The sequence below is a fragment of the Ranitomeya variabilis genome, chromosome 4 (genome assembly GCF_051348905.1).
Source record: "Ranitomeya variabilis isolate aRanVar5 chromosome 4, aRanVar5.hap1, whole genome shotgun sequence".
In the NCBI taxonomy this organism is placed as follows: domain Eukaryota; kingdom Metazoa; phylum Chordata; class Amphibia; order Anura; family Dendrobatidae; genus Ranitomeya; species Ranitomeya variabilis.
The window spans coordinates 176,091,988-176,111,119 of NC_135235.1; the positions used below are offsets into that span (position 1 = coordinate 176,091,988).

General features: G+C 46.6%; 1 protein-coding gene across 1 annotated transcript in view; it reads left to right on the plus strand.

Moving 5' to 3' along the window:
* Positions 1 to 19,132, plus strand: part of POLR3A (RNA polymerase III subunit A) — a 259,739-nt gene that overhangs the window by 48,192 nt on the left and 192,415 nt on the right. The window contains exon 6 of the mRNA XM_077259406.1: positions 16,741 to 16,980. Coding sequence (XP_077115521.1) covers positions 16,741 to 16,980 — 240 coding nt within the window. The remainder of the gene's footprint in view (positions 1 to 16,740; positions 16,981 to 19,132) is intronic.

Sequence of the window (19,132 nt, forward strand, 5' to 3'; positions counted from 1 at the left end):
AATCAAGCAGGCTAATAGCTGTAAATCATTCAGCTGCCGCGAAGTAAACTAAATCTCCGAGCAGTCATAAATACTTTGCGACTAATCGGGAAAACCCGAGCAACGAGTACACTCGCTCATCACTTCCATCGAAGTGTTTTCTTCTCATTATATTGCAGTAATCATACTATATAGCATTGTGTACTTAAAATTGCTCATTTTGCCTTTCTACTCAAGGAAATTCTTCTTTTCCATTAGGTCTATGACATCACGAGATTAAAAACAGACTAGGTAAATCATTGTAAGCTCTATGTAGAAACAGGAAGTCTCTTTTCCCTGCATGAATCACTGCAAAAGGCCCTGCCAGGGGGAGGAGCGGAGCAGCTGGGTCAGGAGTTGAAGAGGCGGATGACTGGTGCAGGGAAGAGAGACTTCCTGTTTCTACATAGAGCTGAGTAAAGAGAAGAATTAACTAGATATACATTGAGGGGAAATGAGTATTTGATCCCTTGGTGATTTTGTAAGTTTGCCCACTGACAAAGATGTGAACAGCCTATAATTTTAAGGGTAGGCTAATTTTAACATTGAGAGAATATGAAAAATAAAATCCAGAAAATCACATTGTATAAATTTTATTTGCATTTTGCAGTGAGATATAAGTATTTGATCCCCTACCAAACATTAAGAGTACTGGCTTCTACAGACCAGTTAGACGCTCCTAATCAACTCGTTACCTGCATTAAAGACTTCTGTCTTTCATAGTCACCTTTATAAAAGACTCCTGTCCCCAGACTCAATTAATCAGTCAGACTCTAACCTCTACAACATGGGTAAGAGCAAATAGCTTTATAAGGAGGTCAGGGACAAGATCATAGACATGCACAAAGCTGGAATGGGCTACAAAACCTTAAGTAAGATGCTGGGTAAGGAGACAACTATTCATGCGATAGTAAGAAAATGGAAGCAATGCAAAATGACCTACAATCGACATCAATCTTTAGCACCATGCAAAATTTCACCTCGTGGATGGTATCCTTGATCATGAGGAAGGTGAGAGATGAGCCTAAAACTACGTGGGGGAAACTTGTTAATGATCTTAAGGCAGCTGGGACCACAGTCATGAAGAAAACCATTGGTAACACATTACGCCGTAAAGGTTTAAAATGCTGCAGTGCACACAAGGTCTCCCTGCTCAAGAAGACACATGTGCAGGCCCGTCTGAAGTTTTCCAATGAAGACCTGGATGATTCTGTGAGTGACTGCCAGAAGGTGCTGTGGTCAGATGAGACAAAAATTGAGGTCCTTGTCATTAACTCAACTTGCTGTGTTTGGAGGAAGAGAAATGCTGTCTATGATACAAAAAAACACCAGTGCCATTGTCAAGCATGCAGGTGGAAACATATTTTGGGGGTGTTTCTCTGCTAAGGGCAGAGGACTACTTCACCGCATCAATGGGAGAATGGATGGAGCCATGTACCGTAAAATCCTGAGTGACAACCTCCTTCCCTCGGCCAGGACATTAAAAATGGGTCATGGCTGGGTCTTCCAGCAAGAAAATGACCCAAAACATACAGCCAAGGCAACAAAGGAGTGGCTCAAGAAAGAAGCATATTAAGGTCATGCATTGGCCTAGCCAGTCTCCAGACCTTAATCTCCTAGAAAACTTATTGAAGGCGTTGAAGCTCCGAGTTGTCAAGTGACAGTCTCAAAATCTTAAGGGTATGTGCACACGATGCGGAAAATGCTGCGGATCCGCAGCGTTTCAGCAGCTGCGGGTCCGCAGCAGTTTCCCATGAGTTTACATTACAATGTAAACCTCTGGTAAACAAAAAACGCTGTGCACATGCTGCGGAAAAAAAACGCGTGGAAACGCAGCCGTTTTACATTTCGCAGCATGTTACTTTCTGCGGATTCTGCAGCGGTTTTACAACTGCTCCTATAGAAAACCGCAGTTGTAAAACCACAGTTAAATCCGTGATAAATCTGCAGGAAAAACGCTGCTTTTTTGCCCTGCAGATTTATCAAATCCGCTGCGGAAAAATCCGCAGTGGACCATTATACGTGTGCACATACCCTAATGATTTAGAGATGATCTGCAAAGAGGAGTGGAACAAAATTCCTACTGACATGTGCACAAACCTCATCATCAACTACAAGAAACGTCTGACTGCTGTGCTTGCCAACAAGGGTTTTGCCACCAAGTATTAAAGGGAACCTGTTATGACCTGGTGGTTTAGGAGCAACATGGGACATGCTCTGGAGGAGGTGGTACCTGTACTGACCGCAATTCCTGAGCTTAACACACACACTAGAAGTAGCTGTGGGATGTTCCTGTCACTCCCTAGACACCTCGTCACAGCCGGAGGATTAACTACCCCTAAAGATAGAAACTGGAAAGCTATCTTGCCTCAGAGAAAATCCCCAAAGGTTAGACAGCCCCCCACAAATATTGACTGTGAGAGGAGAGGGAAATGACATACGCAGAATGAAACCAGGATGTAGCAAAGGAGGCCAATATCGCTAGATAGATAGAACAAGACAGAATACTGTGCGGTCAGTATTAAAAACTAGAAAAATCCACCACAGAGTTTACAAAAATCTCCACACCTGACTAAAGGTGTGGAGGGTAAATCTGCTTCCCAGAGCTTCCAGCTTAATTGAAATAATCCATACTGACAAGCTGGACTAGAAAAAACGTAGAAAGTGCAGAACGATTAAGTCCACAAAAAGTGGACTGCAAAAGAACAAGGCTAGGACTTATCTTTGCTGAACTGGTCAGAATATCAGGGAAATCCAAGCAGAGATGTGAATCCAACCAGGAACCATTGACAACTGGCACAGACTGAAAGATAGAACCAGGTTAAATAGCCGAGCCATAAAGACAATCAGTGGAAACAGCTGTTGACTGCTAATTCCAAGGAGCAGCAGTACCACTTAAAACCACCGGAGGGAGTCCAAGAGCAGAACTCACAACAGTACCCCCCCTTGAGGAGGGGACACCGAACCCACACCAGAGCCTCCCGGCCGATCAGGGCGAGCCAAGTGAAAAGCACAAACCAAATCGGCGGCGTGAACATCGGAGGCAACAACCCAAGATTTATCCTCCTGGCCATAACCCTTCCACTTGACAAGATACTGAAGCCTCCGCCTCGAAAAACGAGAATCCAAAATTTTCTCAACCACATATTCCAACTCCCCCTCAACCAACACTGGGGCAGGAGGATCAACCGAGGGAACAACGGGCACCACATATCTCCGCAACAAAGATCTATGGAAAACATTATGGATGGCAAAAGAGGCTGGAAGGGCCAAACGAAAAGACACCGGATTGATAGTCTCAGAAATCTTATAAGGACCAATAAACCGAGGCTTGAACTTAGGGGAAGAAACCTTCATAGGAACATGACGAGAAGATAACCAGACTAAATCCCCCACCCGAAGTCGGGGACCAACACACCGACGGCGGTTAGCAAAACGTTGAGCCTTTTCCTGAGACAATGTCAAATTGTCCACCACATGAGTCCAACCTGTCCACCACAGAATCCACACCAGGACAATCAGAAGGCTCAACCTGCCCCGAAAGAAAAACGAGGATGAAAACCAAAATTACAAAAGAAAGGCGAAACCAAAGTAGCCGAACTAGCCTGGTTATTAAGGGGAAAACTCGGCCAACGGCAAGACAGCCACCCAATCATCCTGATCAGCAGACACAAAGCATCTCAAATAGGTTTCCAAGGTCTGATTAGTTCGCACAGTTTGGCCATTTGTCTGAGGATGAAACGCCGAAGAAAAAGACAAATGCCCATCCTAGCCCAAAAGGCCCGCCAAAACCTAGAAACAAACTGGGAACCTCTATCAGACACAATATTCTCCGGAATGCCATGCAAACGAACCACATGCTGAAAAAACAATGGGACCAAATCAGAGGAGGAAGGCAATTTAGGCAAAGGTACCAAATGGACCATTTTAGAGAACCGGTCACAAACCACCCAGATAACAGACATCTTCTGGGAAACAGGAAGATCCGAAATAAAATCCATGGAAATGTGCGTCCAGGGCCTTTCAGGGACCGGCAAAGGCAAAAGCAACCCACTAGCGCGGGAACAGCAAGGCTTGGCCCGGGCACAAGTCCCACAGGACTGCACAAAAGAACGCACATCCCGCGACAAGGAAGGCCACCAAAAGGACCTAGCAACCAAATCTCTGCTACCAAAAATCCCAGGATGACCAACCAACACTGAACAATGAACCTCAGAAATTACCTTACTAGTCCATCTATCAGGAACAAACAGCTTCCCCACTGGACAGTGGTCAGGTTTATCAGCCTGAAATTCCTGAAGTACCCGCTGTAAATCAGGGGAGATGGCAGAAAGAATCACCCCTTCTTTAAGAATGCCAACCGGCTCAAGAACTCCAGGAGAATCAGGAAAAAAACTCCTAGAGAGGGCATCAGCCTTAACATTCTTAGATCCCGGAAGATACGAGACCACAAAATCAAAACGGGAGAAAAACAGGGACCATCGAGCCTCTCTAGGGTTCAGCCGCTTGGCCGACTTGAGGTAAATCAGATTCTTATGATCGGTCAAGACCACAACGCGGTGCTTGGCTCCCTCAAGTCAATGTCGCCACTTTTCAAATGCCCACTTCATAGCCAACAACTCCCAATTGCGCTCCGCAGGTGAAAACTTTCTGGAAAAAAAAAAGCACACGGTTTCATCAAAGAACCATCAGAATTCCTCTGAGACAAAAGGGCCCCTGCCCCAATCTCAGAAGCGTCAACCTCAACCTGAAAAGGAAGAGAAACATCCGGCTGACGCAACACGGGCAGAAGTAAATCTGTGTTTAAGCTCCTGAAAGGCCTCTACAGCCGCAGAGGACCAATTCGTCACATCAGCGCCTTTCTTTGTCAAATCGGTCAAGGGTTTAACCACACTGGAAAAGTTGGCAATGAAATGGCGATAAAAATTAGCAAAGCCCAAAAATTTCTGAAGGCTCTTCACCAATGTGGGTTGAATCCAGTCATGAATGGCTTGGACCTTAACAGGATCCATTTCTATAGACGAGGGAGAAAAAATAAAACCCAAAAAAGAGACCTTCTGAACTCCAAATAGGCACTTGGACCCCTTCACAAATAAAGCATTATCACGAAGGATCTGGAATACCATCCTGACCTGCTTCACATGAGACTCCCAATCATCGGAAAAAATCAAAATATCATCCAAATACACAATCATGAATTTATCAAGATAATTGCGGAAAATATCATGCATGAAGGACTGAAATACAGAAGGAGCATTAGAAAGGCATCACAAGGTATTCAAAATGGCCTTCGGGCGTATTAAATGCAGTTTTCCATTTGTCACCCTGTTTAATACGAATAAGATTATATGCCCCTCGAAGGTCAATCTTAGTAAACCAACTAGCCCCCTTAATCCGAGCAAACAGATCAGAAAGCAAAGGTAAAGGGTATTGGAATTTGACCGTGATCTTATTCAAGAGGCGATAATCAATACAGGGTCTCAAGGAGCCATCCTTCTTGGCAACAAAAAAGAATCCCGCTCCCAAAGGTGACGAAGACGGCCGAATATGTCCCTTCTCCAAAGACTCCTTGACATAACTCCGCATGGCGGCATGCTCTGGCACAGACAAATTGAAAAGTCAGCCCTTAGGGAACTTACAGCCAGGAATCAAGTTAATAGCACAATCACAGTCCCTATGTGGAGGAAGGGAACTGGACTTGGGCTCATCAAATACATCCTGGAAATCCGACAAAAACTCAGGGACTTCAGAAGAGGGGGAAGAGGAAATTGACATCAAAGGAACGTCACTATGTACCCCTTGACAACCCCAACTAGTCACAGACATAGATTTCCAATCCAGCACCGGATTATGTTCCTGTAACCATGGAAAACCCAGTACAACAACATCATGCAAGTTATGCAACACCAGAAAACGGCAATCTTCCTGATGTGCTGGAGCCATGCACATGGTCAGCTGAGTCCAATACTGAGGTTTATCCTTGGCCAACGGTGTAGCATCAATGCCCCTCAAAGGAATAGGACTCTGCAAAGGCTGCAAGGAAAAACCACAGCACCTGGTGAATTCCAAGTCCATCAAGTTCAGGGCAGCACCTGAATCCACAAATGCCATGACAGAAAAGGACGATAATGAGCAAATCAGGGTCACCGATAAGAGAAATTTAGGCTGTACAGTACTGATGGTAACAGACCTAGCTACCCTCTTAGTACGCTTAGGGCAATCAGAAATAACATGAGCAGAATCACCACAGTAAAAACACGGCCTATTCTGACATCTGAATCCCTGCCGTTCTGCTCTAGTCAAAATCCTATCACATTGCATAGGCTCAGGACTCCGCTCAGAGGACACTGCCATATGGTGCACAACTTTGCGCTCGCGCAGGCGCCGATCAATCTGAATGGCTAGAGACATAGATTCGCTCAAACCAGCATTCGTGGGGAACCCCACCATAACATCTTTAAGGGCTTCAGAAAGACCCTTTCTTAAAATTGCTGCCAGAGCATCCTCATTCCATTTAGTGAGCACAGACCATTTTCTAAATTTCTGGCAGTATAATTCTGCCGCTTCCTGACCCTGATATAGGGCCAACAAGATTTTTTTCTGCATGATCCACAGAATTAGGTTCGTCATACAATAATCCGAGCGCTAGAAAAAATGCGTCTACATTAAGCAATGCCGGATCCCCTGATTCAAGGGAGAATGCCCAGTCCTGAGGGTCACCACGCAGCAGAGAGATGACAATTTTAACCTGCTGAATGGGATCACCTGAGGAACGGGGTTTCAAAGCAAAAAACAATTTGCAGTTATTTTTAAAGTTCAAAAACTTGGATCTATCCCCCAAAAACACATCAGGAGTAGGAATTTTAGGCTCTAAAGCCGGAGTCTGGACAACATAATCTTGGATACTCTGTACTCTTGCAGCAAGTTGATCCACACGAGAAAACAAACCCTGAATATCCATGCCAGCGCCAAAATCCTGAACCACCCAGAGATTAAGAGGGAAAAAAAAGACAAAACAGACTGCAGAAAAAAAAATGGCTCAATTTTTTTTTTCCTTCTTTTGAGATGCATTTAATTCATTTTTGGCCAGTTGTACTGTTATGACCTGGTGGTTTAGGAGCAACATGGGACGTGCTCTGGAGGAGGTGGTACCTGTACTGACCGCAATTCCTGAGCTTAACACACAGAAGTAGCCGTGGGATGTTCCTGTCACTCCCTAGACACCTCGTCACAGCCGGAGGATTAACTACCCCTAAAGATAGAAACAGGAAAGCTATCTTGCCTCAGAGAAAATCCCCAAAGGATAGACAGCCCCCCACAAATATTGACTGTGAGTGGAGAGGGAAATGACATACGCAGAATGAAACCAGGATGTAGTAAAGGAGGCCAATCTCGCTAGATAGATAGAACAAGACAGAATACTGTGCGGTCAGTATTAATAACTAGAAAAATCCACCACAGAGTTTACAAAAATCTCCACACCTGACTAAAGGTGTGGAGGGTAAATCTGCTTCCCAGAGCTTCCAGCTTAACTGAAATAATCCATACTGACAAGCTGGACTAGAAAAAACATAGAAAGTGCAGAACGATTAAGTCCACAAAAAGTGGACTGCAAAAGAACAAGGCTAGGACTTATCTTTGCTGAACTGGTCAGAATATCAGGGAAATCCCAAGAAGAGATGTGAATCCAACCAGGAACCATTGACAACTGGCACAGACTGAAAGATAGAACCAGGTTAAATAGCCGAGCCATAAAGACAATCAGTGGAAACAGCTGTTGACTGCTAATTCCAAGGAGCAGCAGTACCACTTAAAACCACCGGAGGGAGTCCAAGAGCAGAACTCACAAAAGTGCCACTTACAACCACCGGAGGGAGCCCAAGAGCGGAATTCACAACAGGAACCTGAAACACCCCCCCCCCCCCCAGTCGTTTCAAACTAAAAGAGCCACCTTGTGCAGCAGTAATGCTGCATTCTGACAAGGTGGCTCTTTTAGTTCTGGGTGCTGTACCTAGAGAAATAATCAGTTTTTTACTTTGTCAGAAAATACCTTTCTTCAGTCAAGGGGGCAGGCTTTCCCCCCTGCAGCAGATGCCACACAGCTGTCACTCAAGTCTTCTTGGCGCCGGGCGACGCCTTCTCAGCGCTGTTTTGAAAATAGCCGGCGCCTGCGCTCTTTTCTCCTGCCTGGTGCAGGCGCAGTGAGCGCTGCCCGTCTTTCCTCATATGCAGTCTCGGTGACTACGCCTGTGCGGCCGCCCTGCTTGTGAATCCTAGCCCCGCAGTGACTTATGATTTATTCACATTGCGGGTGTGCGCAACTGTGGCTTGCAGAATTCTGCCTAGACCCGCATCTGCGGAAGCCTGGGAGTGAATATTATAATGCGTTGTCTTCTGCCCATCGGAGAATGTGAGAGACCTCGGACATAGCCACGCAGCTGTGGTTACCCACTTGATTGTTTATGTATGCCACAACCGCGGCATTGTCTGATTGAATTCTGATGGTGACCCGCTAGGAGATAATGGAACTGATGTAGGGCCAGCCATATTGCGTGAATCTCCAGTACATTGATCAGGAGTTTCGAATCTCGGATGGACCAGTGGCCATGGGCGATGTGATGATCAAAGGCTGGCCGTCGGTGGTCACCACTAGCCAATGAACCAGGAGAGAGGACTTCCCCTGATTGAGAGAAGAGTTCAATGTCCACCATCTGAGAGCTCGTCTGACCCACGGGGGTAAACTTCACCGGCGGTCAAGGGAGAAAGGGTTCCTGTCCCAGGCCTCCAGAAGAGCGTGCTGTAGGGGACGAAGGTGCAGCTGCGCAAAAGGGACCACTTCCATTGCTCCCACCATTTTTTCCCAGTACCCTCATGGCAAACCGGATGGAATGAGGGGACGATTGACAGGACACTGGCTCCTTGTTGAAGGGCTAAGACCTTTTCTCGAGGAAGTGTTACTAACCTCGAGAAGTGTCCAGGGTCATCCCTAAAAAGGATATCTGCTGGGCTGGGACAGGGGATGACTTGATTAAGTTTATCAGCCAGCCCAGGCACGAAAGGGTGTAGAAAGTAATGCAAACAGAGACCTCGCAATCGTGGAAGGATGGGCTTTTGACCAAGAAGTCGTCCGGTTAAGGCAGAATGACCACGCCTCTAGAGTGTAAGATGGACATGATGGCTGCCATGACCTTTGTGAACACTTTGGTGGCCGTGGCGAGGCCGAAAGACAGGGCCGTGAATTGGAAATGTTGGTCGTGAATTGCAAAGTGCAGGAATCTGGTGGGGAGGAAAGATCGGGATATACAGGTAAGTGTCTCAGATGTCGATGGATGCCAAAAATTCTCCTCCTTCCACAAAAGTGCTGACTGAACGCAGAGATTCCATGCGAAAAAGACGAACCTTGACAAACTTGTTTAGAAGTTTGAGGTCTAGAATGGGTCTCATCTTTCCTTCCTTTTTTGGGACCACGAAAAGCTTCGTGTAGAAACCCTGAAACTTTGTTTTCCGAAACAGGGGACTATGACGCTATTGTGACGCAATGTGTCTGTGGCTCTTGAAAAGGCCTTTGCCCTTGCCTCTGACGCTGAAGGACCAGAACGGAAGAAACGCTTTGGGTGACGTGTAGAAAAATCAATCATGTATTCAGATGACACCAGCTCTCTGACCCATTCGTCGTGGACGACGGACAGCCAGGCCTGACTGAACAGAAGCAGGCAGCCGCCCACCCTGCCGGTGTCGACCGGACAACGTCAAGAGTCAGCGGGTGGAAAATCTGAGACCTAGGTCTCTTAGATCTCGACTGTTTTGGGCGAGATTTCCATTGACAACTAGGCCTGTAGGAGACTCGATAACCTCTGTCCCTGTGTGGGGAGCGCCCTGACCCGGAGAGGTAGAGGGGGTGGAACAGCCCGGGATGGAGCGAAAGGCTTGGAAACTGAACTTTTGTTGTTTCCGAAAAGGACGTCTAAGTCTCTGCTGGGGAAGAAATTTACTCTTTCCTCCCATGGCATCAGAAATAAGCTGATCCAGCTTCTCACCAAAAAAGCGACCACTCTGGTAAGGCAGAGAAATGAAGGGCTTTTTGGACGCAGAGTCCGCTTTCCCTTCTTTGAGCCATAATGCTCTTCTGATCGTGATAGCGTTCACCGTGTCCAAATATACGTGTACCAGGTAATCTCCAGCCTGAGAAATTTGACTGGCAAGATGTAGTGTATCAGAGAGGAGATTGGAGCTCTGAATGGATTTGGCCAGGTTATCTGCCCAGAAGACCATCTCCTTGGCAACCTATGCTGCAGCGAATGAAGGAGAGCGGGCCGAGCATGAGGCCTCAAAGACAGAGCGAGCCAGGTGTTCTCTCTGACGGTCAGTGGGATTTTTAATGGATGACCCATCCGGTACAGATAAAAGGGTCTTGGATGCCAGGCGAGAGACTGGCGGGTCTACAACAGGGGATTCAGCCCAGCCCTTCCTCAGCACAGCCGAAAAAGGATATTTCACTTCAAGAGACTTTTGTCCTGTGAAGCGTTTGTCCGTTTGCTCCCTGTGACGATTGAGTATGGCCGTAAACTCAGGGTGAACTGCAAAAGTCTTATGGGGGCGTTTAGCCTTAAAGGACACAGCTTGATCCGGATTGTTGTCAGATTTCTCCTCAACGTTTAATGAGAGTTTGACCGCCTCAATCGGCGATTCTACCGTTTTCTGGAAGTCTGGCAAATCCAGGTCCAGGAAGTGTCCGATTAGTACTCAGATTCCCGTTCGCTACTGACCACTGAAGAGGGAGAGCAAAAAGCAGAACTCCTAGACGAGAATGCACGTGAATGCTCTGGGGACGTGCTGCGGACCCTTTTCCTAGACACCTGTAGATTTCTAGAGTGCTCTCTGCCCCTGCTGACCGACTGCTCCCATATGGAAGAGGGTCTATTTATGTCAGACCTGTGCATACTCCGATCCCTGGAGGGATAATGGAGGGATTCAATCTCTTTGGCCAGAGAAGCCATGGATTGTAACAGTGACGAAGCCCATTCAGGGGGGCTAGGTACACTGGGCTTGGTGGTGGCGGTGTTCCTGAGGGCATTTGGGGTCACAGGCATTGCAGAGCAGTGAAGACTGAGACTTAAGAGACGCAGACTGGCAGGAAGTACATGAAGTGAAGATTGCAATAGCCTTGTTAGCCTTTTTAGATGCTTTAGGCTGGGACATTGTACCCTTCTATGTATTCCCTTTAAAAATTCCTGCAGAGAAAAAGGTTACAGCAGGGAGGAGGAGGATGGTCTAGAGTAGCTCTCCCTTGCCCAGATCCTGCGTCCCCAGGTCCTTCTGCGTGGCACTGTAACTGCTGAGCCTCCCCAGAGAGTACTGATGCCGTGGTGAGTTGTTCCTGGCAAAATTGCTTCATAGACCGCTGCCGGATGCCAGTGTATGTCCGGAGGGTCCGTTGGAGAAGGGGAGATGGCCGCTGAGATTAGGAGATGCTCTTCTCGTCCTGTACGAGAAGCGCCAGAAAGGTGGGCGCCTGCCCAGAACCCTCCAGCCCCGGCAATTACCCAGAGAAGCTGCTGGGTGGCAGGTAAGCCAGCAATATGCACGCGGTACAAGTCCTCCTGCTGCTGCTGACCTTGGACGGTGCAGGGATAAAGGGATCATGCTCAATCTACCATCCTTTTAATAGGGAGGTGGAGAGGTACCGTCCCCCTCCTTGTACCATTCCCTTTTGACAGTGGTGTTGCAGTGGGGGCTGCTCGGATGCCACACAAGGGGCCTCTGTACATCCAAGAGGTTAAACCCCCTAGGATGGGACAGGGCTAATGTCCAGAATTGGGCCTGGCTGCAGAGGAGGATACGTGAAGGTGACACTCGATATGCTCGTCTGTAAGGTGCAGAGGAGATCGGTGCCCTTTAAGGGACCCATCGCCCCTAAAAAATTCAGCTCAGATAGCATCCCACATCGCAGGAGAGGCTACATTCTCCATGCTCGCCTGTTGATGGTTCGAGGAGATCAGAACCTTGAAAGGATCTATCACCCCATTCGTCTGTAGTAAAAATAAAAATAAAATAAAAGACTTTAGGTCTGAAGACCAGACCAGTGTGCCTCCTATGGACACTAAGCAAGAACTGGCTCTCTTGGAGACAGCACAAGGGTGTATACTGCAGAGGAGCTAACTTTTTTTTTTTTTATTAACTTATTACTGTCAGTCACCTAGTGGCAGCAGCATAACACCCATGGTCCTGTGTCCCCCAATGAGGGGGATGGAGAAAGGGAAACTCAAAAATGGAAAAACCAAAGGTGGTGAAGGGGTTAAGCAAGAGTCACCACTAACCAAACAACATCATGAGGACCAAGGAGATCTCTAGACAAGTCGGGGATAAAGTTGTTGAGAATTTCAAGTTAAGAGGGGGGGTGTTTAAAAAAAATAAAATATCCCAATCTCTGATGATCCCTGGAGCATCATCAAATGAAAAGAACTTGGTATCACAACAAACCTGTCAAGAGAGGGCCACCCACCATAACTCTCAGCTGGGGTAAGGAGGGCATTAATCGAAGAGGCAAAGGTAACCCTGAATTAGTATTCCAAAGCAGAGACTGGAGTATCTGTCCATATGACTACAATAACCCGTACACTCCATGTTTACTTACAATATTTTTGTTTTAGGCTCGTTTTGAGTTTGCCTAAATACATGTTGAAGATTACTCAAATGTATGGAGGAAGGTGCTGTGGCCAGATAAGCCCAAAATTTAACTTATTGGCCACCAAGATAAATGCGATGTCTGGCACCAAACCAACACAACACAAGAACACATCCTCATAGTGAAACATGGTGGTGGTAACATCGTGCTGTGGAGATGTTTATCGGCAGCAGGGAACAGGGAAAATGGTCCAAGTCGAGGGGAAGATTGATGGTGTGAACTACAGGGATATTCTTGAGCAAAACTTGTTTCTGTCAGTGATTTGAGACTGGGATGGAGGTTCACTGTTGTGAATTCCGTTCTCGGGCTCCCTCCTGTGGTCATGAGTGGTACTTTGTGAGTTCTGTTCTTGGGCTCCCTCTGGTGGCTTTGAGCGATACGGCTGGTCTGTTGCTGGGTTCCAGCTGCCTCGTTTTCTGCTTTGCTGGCTGCCTATTTAACTCCACCTGGACCTTTACTTGTTGCCTGCTGTCGTTGTATTCAGTACTGGTTCAGATCTCTCTGGGACTTCCCTTGTGACCTGTCTCCTCCTGGAGAAGCTAAGTCTTGCTAGTTCATTTTTGCTCATTGTTTTTTGAAAATGTTTCTCAGTATATGATGAGTTCAGTCCAGCTTGCTTATATGTTATTTTCTTGCTAGCTGGAAGCTCTGGGGTACAGAGTTGCGCCCCTCACATCGTGAGTCGGTGTGAGGGTTTTTTGTATTCTCTGCGTGGATAATTTTTATAGTATTTTATACTGACCGCACAGATTCCTTGCTATCTTCTGACTATTTAGTGATTAGCGGGCCTCATTTGCGAAAATCTGTTTTCATTTCTACGTTTGTGTTTTCCCCTTAACTCCCCGTTATTATTTGTGGGGGGCTGTCTATACTTTGGGGTAAATTTCTCTGAGGCAAGTGAGGCTTTGTTTCTCTCTAGGCATAGCTAGTTTCTCAGGCTGTGAAGAGGCGTCTAGGCCTGTCAGGAACGCTCCACGGCTGCCTATAGTGTGTTGATGGGATCAGGGTTGCGGTCAGTAAAGTTCCCACATTCCCAGAGCTTGTCCTTTATTTCTGGTTTACCTATCAGGTCAGTTCATGTGTTCCTAACCACCAGGACCATAACAGTTCACCTTCCAACAAGAAAATGACCCAAAGCATACTGCTAAAGCAATACTCGAGTGGTTGAAGGGAAAACTTGTAAATGTTTTGGCGTGACCTACTCAAAGCCCTGACTGTAATAACATGGAGAATCTGTGGTTAGACTTGAAGATTGCTGTTCACCAGAGGAAACCATCTAACATGAAGGAATTGGAGCAGTTTTGCCTTGAGGAATGGGCAAAAATCCCAGTGGCAAGATGTGAAAAGCTCACAGCAGCTTGCAGCTGTAATTGCCACCAAAGGAGGCTCTACAAAGTACTGACTTTAGGGGGATGAATAGTTTTTCACAATTAATTTTTCTATTATCCTTTTTTTTTTCTTTTTAATGTGAAGCAAACACCAATTGTTTACAGTTGTAGACATGTTGTTTACCTGAACTAGTGCAAACCCTGGGGGGAAAAAAGTGAAATTCCAGGTTGTGACATAGCAAAACACAAAACATGTCAACAGTGTTGGGGGGCGTGAATGCTTTCGCAAGCCACTGTATATTTGCTGTTGTTAGCGGTCTGTGATGGCTGTGTAACACAGCCAGTGTCTGCTGGTATTCATACAGGCTTAGCTCCGGAGCTTGCATCAAAGGAAGGGAACCTGACATATGACTTTAAGGCTATGTTCACACGTTCAGGATTTCCATCCTTTTTTTTTCCTGACTGAAACTGCAGGTCTCTGCAGAAAACGCAGGTGCGTTTTTTGGTGCGTTTTTGGTGCGTTTTTGGTGCGTTTTTTGGTGCGTTTTTTAGTGCGTTTTTTGATGCAGTTTTGTCTGCAGATTGTCTGTGTTTGACAGAAATAAAGTTTACTGCAGTGGGGGAAAAAAAAAAAAAAAAATGATGTCATTTCCTTGTCCAACCCTTTTCTTCTTCCATCCTCCATTTTGGGACTAAACACCAAAATGAGTGGACGTGTTTTGAATGACAGCGCTCCGCGTTTTGCGCCGCATGCGTCACTGCAGCGCACGCATCCGGGCGCAGAGGACGCAGCAAGTTGCATTTTTGCTGCGTCCAAAATCAATCAAAAAAAGGACGCATGCGGCGCACAACGCAAATGTGAACATAGCCTAAGTGCCACGTATTTCAGTGCCACGTGCCACGTATTTAAGTGCCACGTGCCACGTATTTCAGTGCCACGTATCACGTATTTAAGTGCCACGTGCCACGTATTTCAGTGCCACGTGCCACGTATTTCAGTGCCACGTATTTCAGTGCCACGTATCACGTATTTAAGTGCCACGTATTTAAGTGCCACGTGCCACGTATTTCAGTGCCACGTATCACGTATTTAAGTGCCACGTGCCACGTATTTCAGTGCCACGTATCACGTATTTAAGTGCCACGTGCCACGTATTTAAGTGCCACGTGCCACGTATTTCAGTGCCACGTGCCACGTATTTCAGTGCCACGTGCCACGTATTTAAGTGCCACGTATTTAAGTGCCACGTGCCACGTATTTAAGTGCCACGTGCCACGTATTTCAGTGCCACGTATCACGTATTTAAGTGCCACGTGCCACGTATTTCAGTGCCACGTATCACGTATTTAAGTGCCACGTGCCACGTATTTAAGTGCCACGTGCCACGTATTTAAGTGCCACGTATCACGTATTTAAGTGACACGTGTCACGTATTTAAGTATCCACGTATCCCACGAAGATTTTCCATGGAGAACAGACACATCCAGAGATATGTCTGCTCTCCACGGATGCAGCAACACACTGACAGGAGCCATAGTTCCTGTCGGTGTGTCACTGCGCATGCGCGAGCGAGTTTACCGGCGGTCATTGACCCCGGCACTCTCGCTTAACGGCAGTGCTGCGTGGGAAAGTTCAACGCAGCTGTACTGCTGTTAACCGAGACGCCGGAGCCATTGAACTCCGGAACAGTACGCGATACACTGCTAGGAGCTTCGCTCCTGGCAGTGTATCGCCGGAGAGCAGGGGATCGGCGTGGGACACTCGTTTTATGGATTCTGCGGACAGGGAGTATGAATTTGGTTTATTATTTTTGGATTTTTTCCTGGAGGATCGAGGGCTTCGCCTACAAGTGTGCTGTTGGTGAGTATATACTCTGTGTTATGTGTTGTATGTACTGTACTGTGTGTCATGTATGTGTATTGTGTGTAGGTGTTTGGTGTAAACTTTACTATTGTGCTAAGTCGCCGGACACAGGGACAACTCTCCCATCCTAATACCGGATGGGAGTAGTAGTCCCATACGGCGACTTAGCACAATGGTGGCACTAGCGTCGCATGGGGACACACACACGCACACACACACACACACACACACACACACACACACACACACACACACACACACATACCAAATCAATCAAACGGCCGACACGATCCCCATGCGACGCTATGCCTCCATGTCTCTCCGCCCACGCACTTCCGGCCCCGCACTTCCGCCGGCTTCCCCGCACTTCCTGCTGCAGCGGTTCTGCACATCAAACCGCAGTTAAACACGCAGATATATTTTTGATCTGCGTGTTTTACTGCGATTTTGACCTCACAATGGAGGTCTATGGGTGCAGAACCGCTGCGGTTCAGGAAGAAGAATTGACATGCTCCTTCTTTTTTCCGGGAGCTATTCAGCACGGCTTTTTTTTGAAATTTCCGGACCATGTGCACAGTGTGTCCTGTTTTCCATAGGGTACAGTGTACTGTACCCTGCATGGAAAACAGCTGCGGAACCGCAGCGGCAAAACCGCCGCGGTTCCGCGGTAAAAAACGCACTGTGTGAACATGGCCTAACGGTATTTCGCATTTCAGTAGGGATGCGAGTTTTTCTCACCAAAACAGTTTACGGCTCATCCAAATCTTATACCATAAATGTTGGTGATCATGCTTGACAAAATTCTGACTGTCTCATTCTCCAACTTGATATCTGATTCTTTCCAGGAAAACTTAAACCCATTAGTCGTATTAAATATTCTGAAACGGATCCCAGCTGAAGACGTGCCTTTATTACTCATGAATCCAGAAGCAGCTAAGCCGTGTGACCTTATCCTCACCAGACTTCTCGTGCCTCCCCTCTGTATCCGGCCTTCAGTAGTGAGCGACCTGAAATCTGGCACCAATGAAGATGACCTGACCATGAAGTTAACAGAAATCATTTTCCTAAATGACGTCATTAAGAAGGTGAGGTGACTTTGTTTTTACCTGTAGTTCACTTTTCTGATGTATGTGGGGTCCTGCATGTGATTTGTGTTTTGCTGCTTATGGGTGACAGGTTACTTGCGTCTTACCAGCGAAACCTTTAGGCTGTGTGCACACGGTGTGTTTTTGGTGTGTTTTCCTATGCGGAAATGGGACAAAAATGCTATGGAATCCTTATGCCAGCTATTTCACTGAGAATCTTATAGATGCGCCTTTTCTGAGGTGGCTGAGCTGATATTTGTAGTCTGGGAGGTGCCAATATCCATGGCCCCTTTCTAGGCTATTAATATCAGCCTGCTGCTGTCGGCCTAGCCTTTGCTGGTTCAATTTTATAGGGGGACCCTATGTCATTTATTTTTCGTGGGTCCCCCTGTAAACTAGCCAGTAAAGGCTAAGCAAATAGCTGTGAGCTGATATTAAAGGGAACCTGTCACCTGAATTTGGCGAGACCAGTTTTGGGTCATATGGGCGGGGTTTTCGGGTGTTTGATTCACCCTTTCCTTACCCGCTGGCTGCATGCTGGCCGCAATATTGGATTGAAGTTCAGTCTCTGTACTCCGGAGAACACGCCTGCGCAAGGCAATAACCGGTCCTGCCAAATTCAGGTGACAGGTTCCCTTTAAAAGCCTGGGAACTTTTATGGCTATTGACTCGTTCCCAGCATATTAACATCAGCCGTCGGCTTTCTCTCTGCTAGGTTTTTTTTTTTTTTAAACCAATAAATTTTTATTAGGATTATACCGACAACATGCATATAGCATAAGAAAGATCAAATCAAATGTCAATAACAGCAATCATGAACATAGATCATGAAGGTAACAAGTAAAGTGAACAAAGTCAACAGGGAGAGAGGGAGAAGGGTTTTGAAAATCGTGCAGGAGACCACAACATTTTTGTTTTCATTTTTTTTTTTTTTTTTTTGTATTAACATTTGCTGTTTGGTTCCAGCCTATGTAGGTTCATTCTGTTAATGCTCCTAAATAGGCTGGTGACAGTGTGTTTATTTAACTGTTTACTTACCGCCTTAGTAAAGAGGGTGTCTGGCTAACACCTCTTCATTACTAAACCTAGGGCTTGGTATCAGCGACAGTAGCTGACACCATGCCCTAATCCCATTACCCTGATGCTACTGCATCAGAATGAAAAATGTGTTGAACAAATAAATTACATCACAAAACATTTTTTTTTTAAATGTCTATCTTTAGCTCAAAAAGCCTTCATTGCTATACAAAAACGCATGCAAAAAACGCTGCAAACCGCGTGTTGTTGCTGACAAGAGACGCAGAAACCTTGCAGAAAATTCTACCAACAATTACCGTATATACTCGAGTATAAGCCGACCCGAGTATAAGCCGACCCCCCCTAATTTTGCCACAAAAAACTGGGAAAACTTATTGACTCGAGTATAAGCCTAGGGTGGAAAATACAGCAGCTACCGGTGAATTTCAAAAATAAAAATAGATGCTCCATACCTTTCATTATGGCCCCATAGCTGTGCCATATAGTGCTCTGCACCGTTCATTATTGCCCCATAGCTGTACCATAGCTGTGCCATAGCTGTGCCATATAGTGCTCTGCACCGTTCATTATTGCCCCATAGCTGTGCCATATAGTGCTCTGCACCGTTCATTATTGCCCCATAGCTGTGCCATATCGTGCTCTGCACCGTTCATTATTGCCCCATAGCTGTGCCATATAGTGCTCTGCACCGTTCATTATTGCCCCATAGCTGTGCCACATAGTGCTCTGCACCGTTCATTATTGCCCCATAGCTGTGCCATATAGTGCTCTGCACCGTTCATTATTGCCCCATGGCTGTGCCATATAGTGCTCTGCACCGTTCATTATTGCCCCATAGCTGTGCCATATAGTGCTCTGCACCGTTCATTCTTGCCCCATAGCTGTGCCATATAGAGCTCTGCACCGTTCATTATTGCCCCATAGATGTACCATAGAAAGCTGTGCCAATTGCTGCTGCTGCTGCTGCAATAAAAAAAAACATACTCGCCTCTCTTGCTTGCAGCTCCTCAGCGTCCCGTCCCGGCGTCTCTCCGCACTGACTGATCAGGCAGAGGGCGGCACGCGCACTATATGCGTCATCGCACCCTCTGACCTGCACAGTCAGTGCGAGACG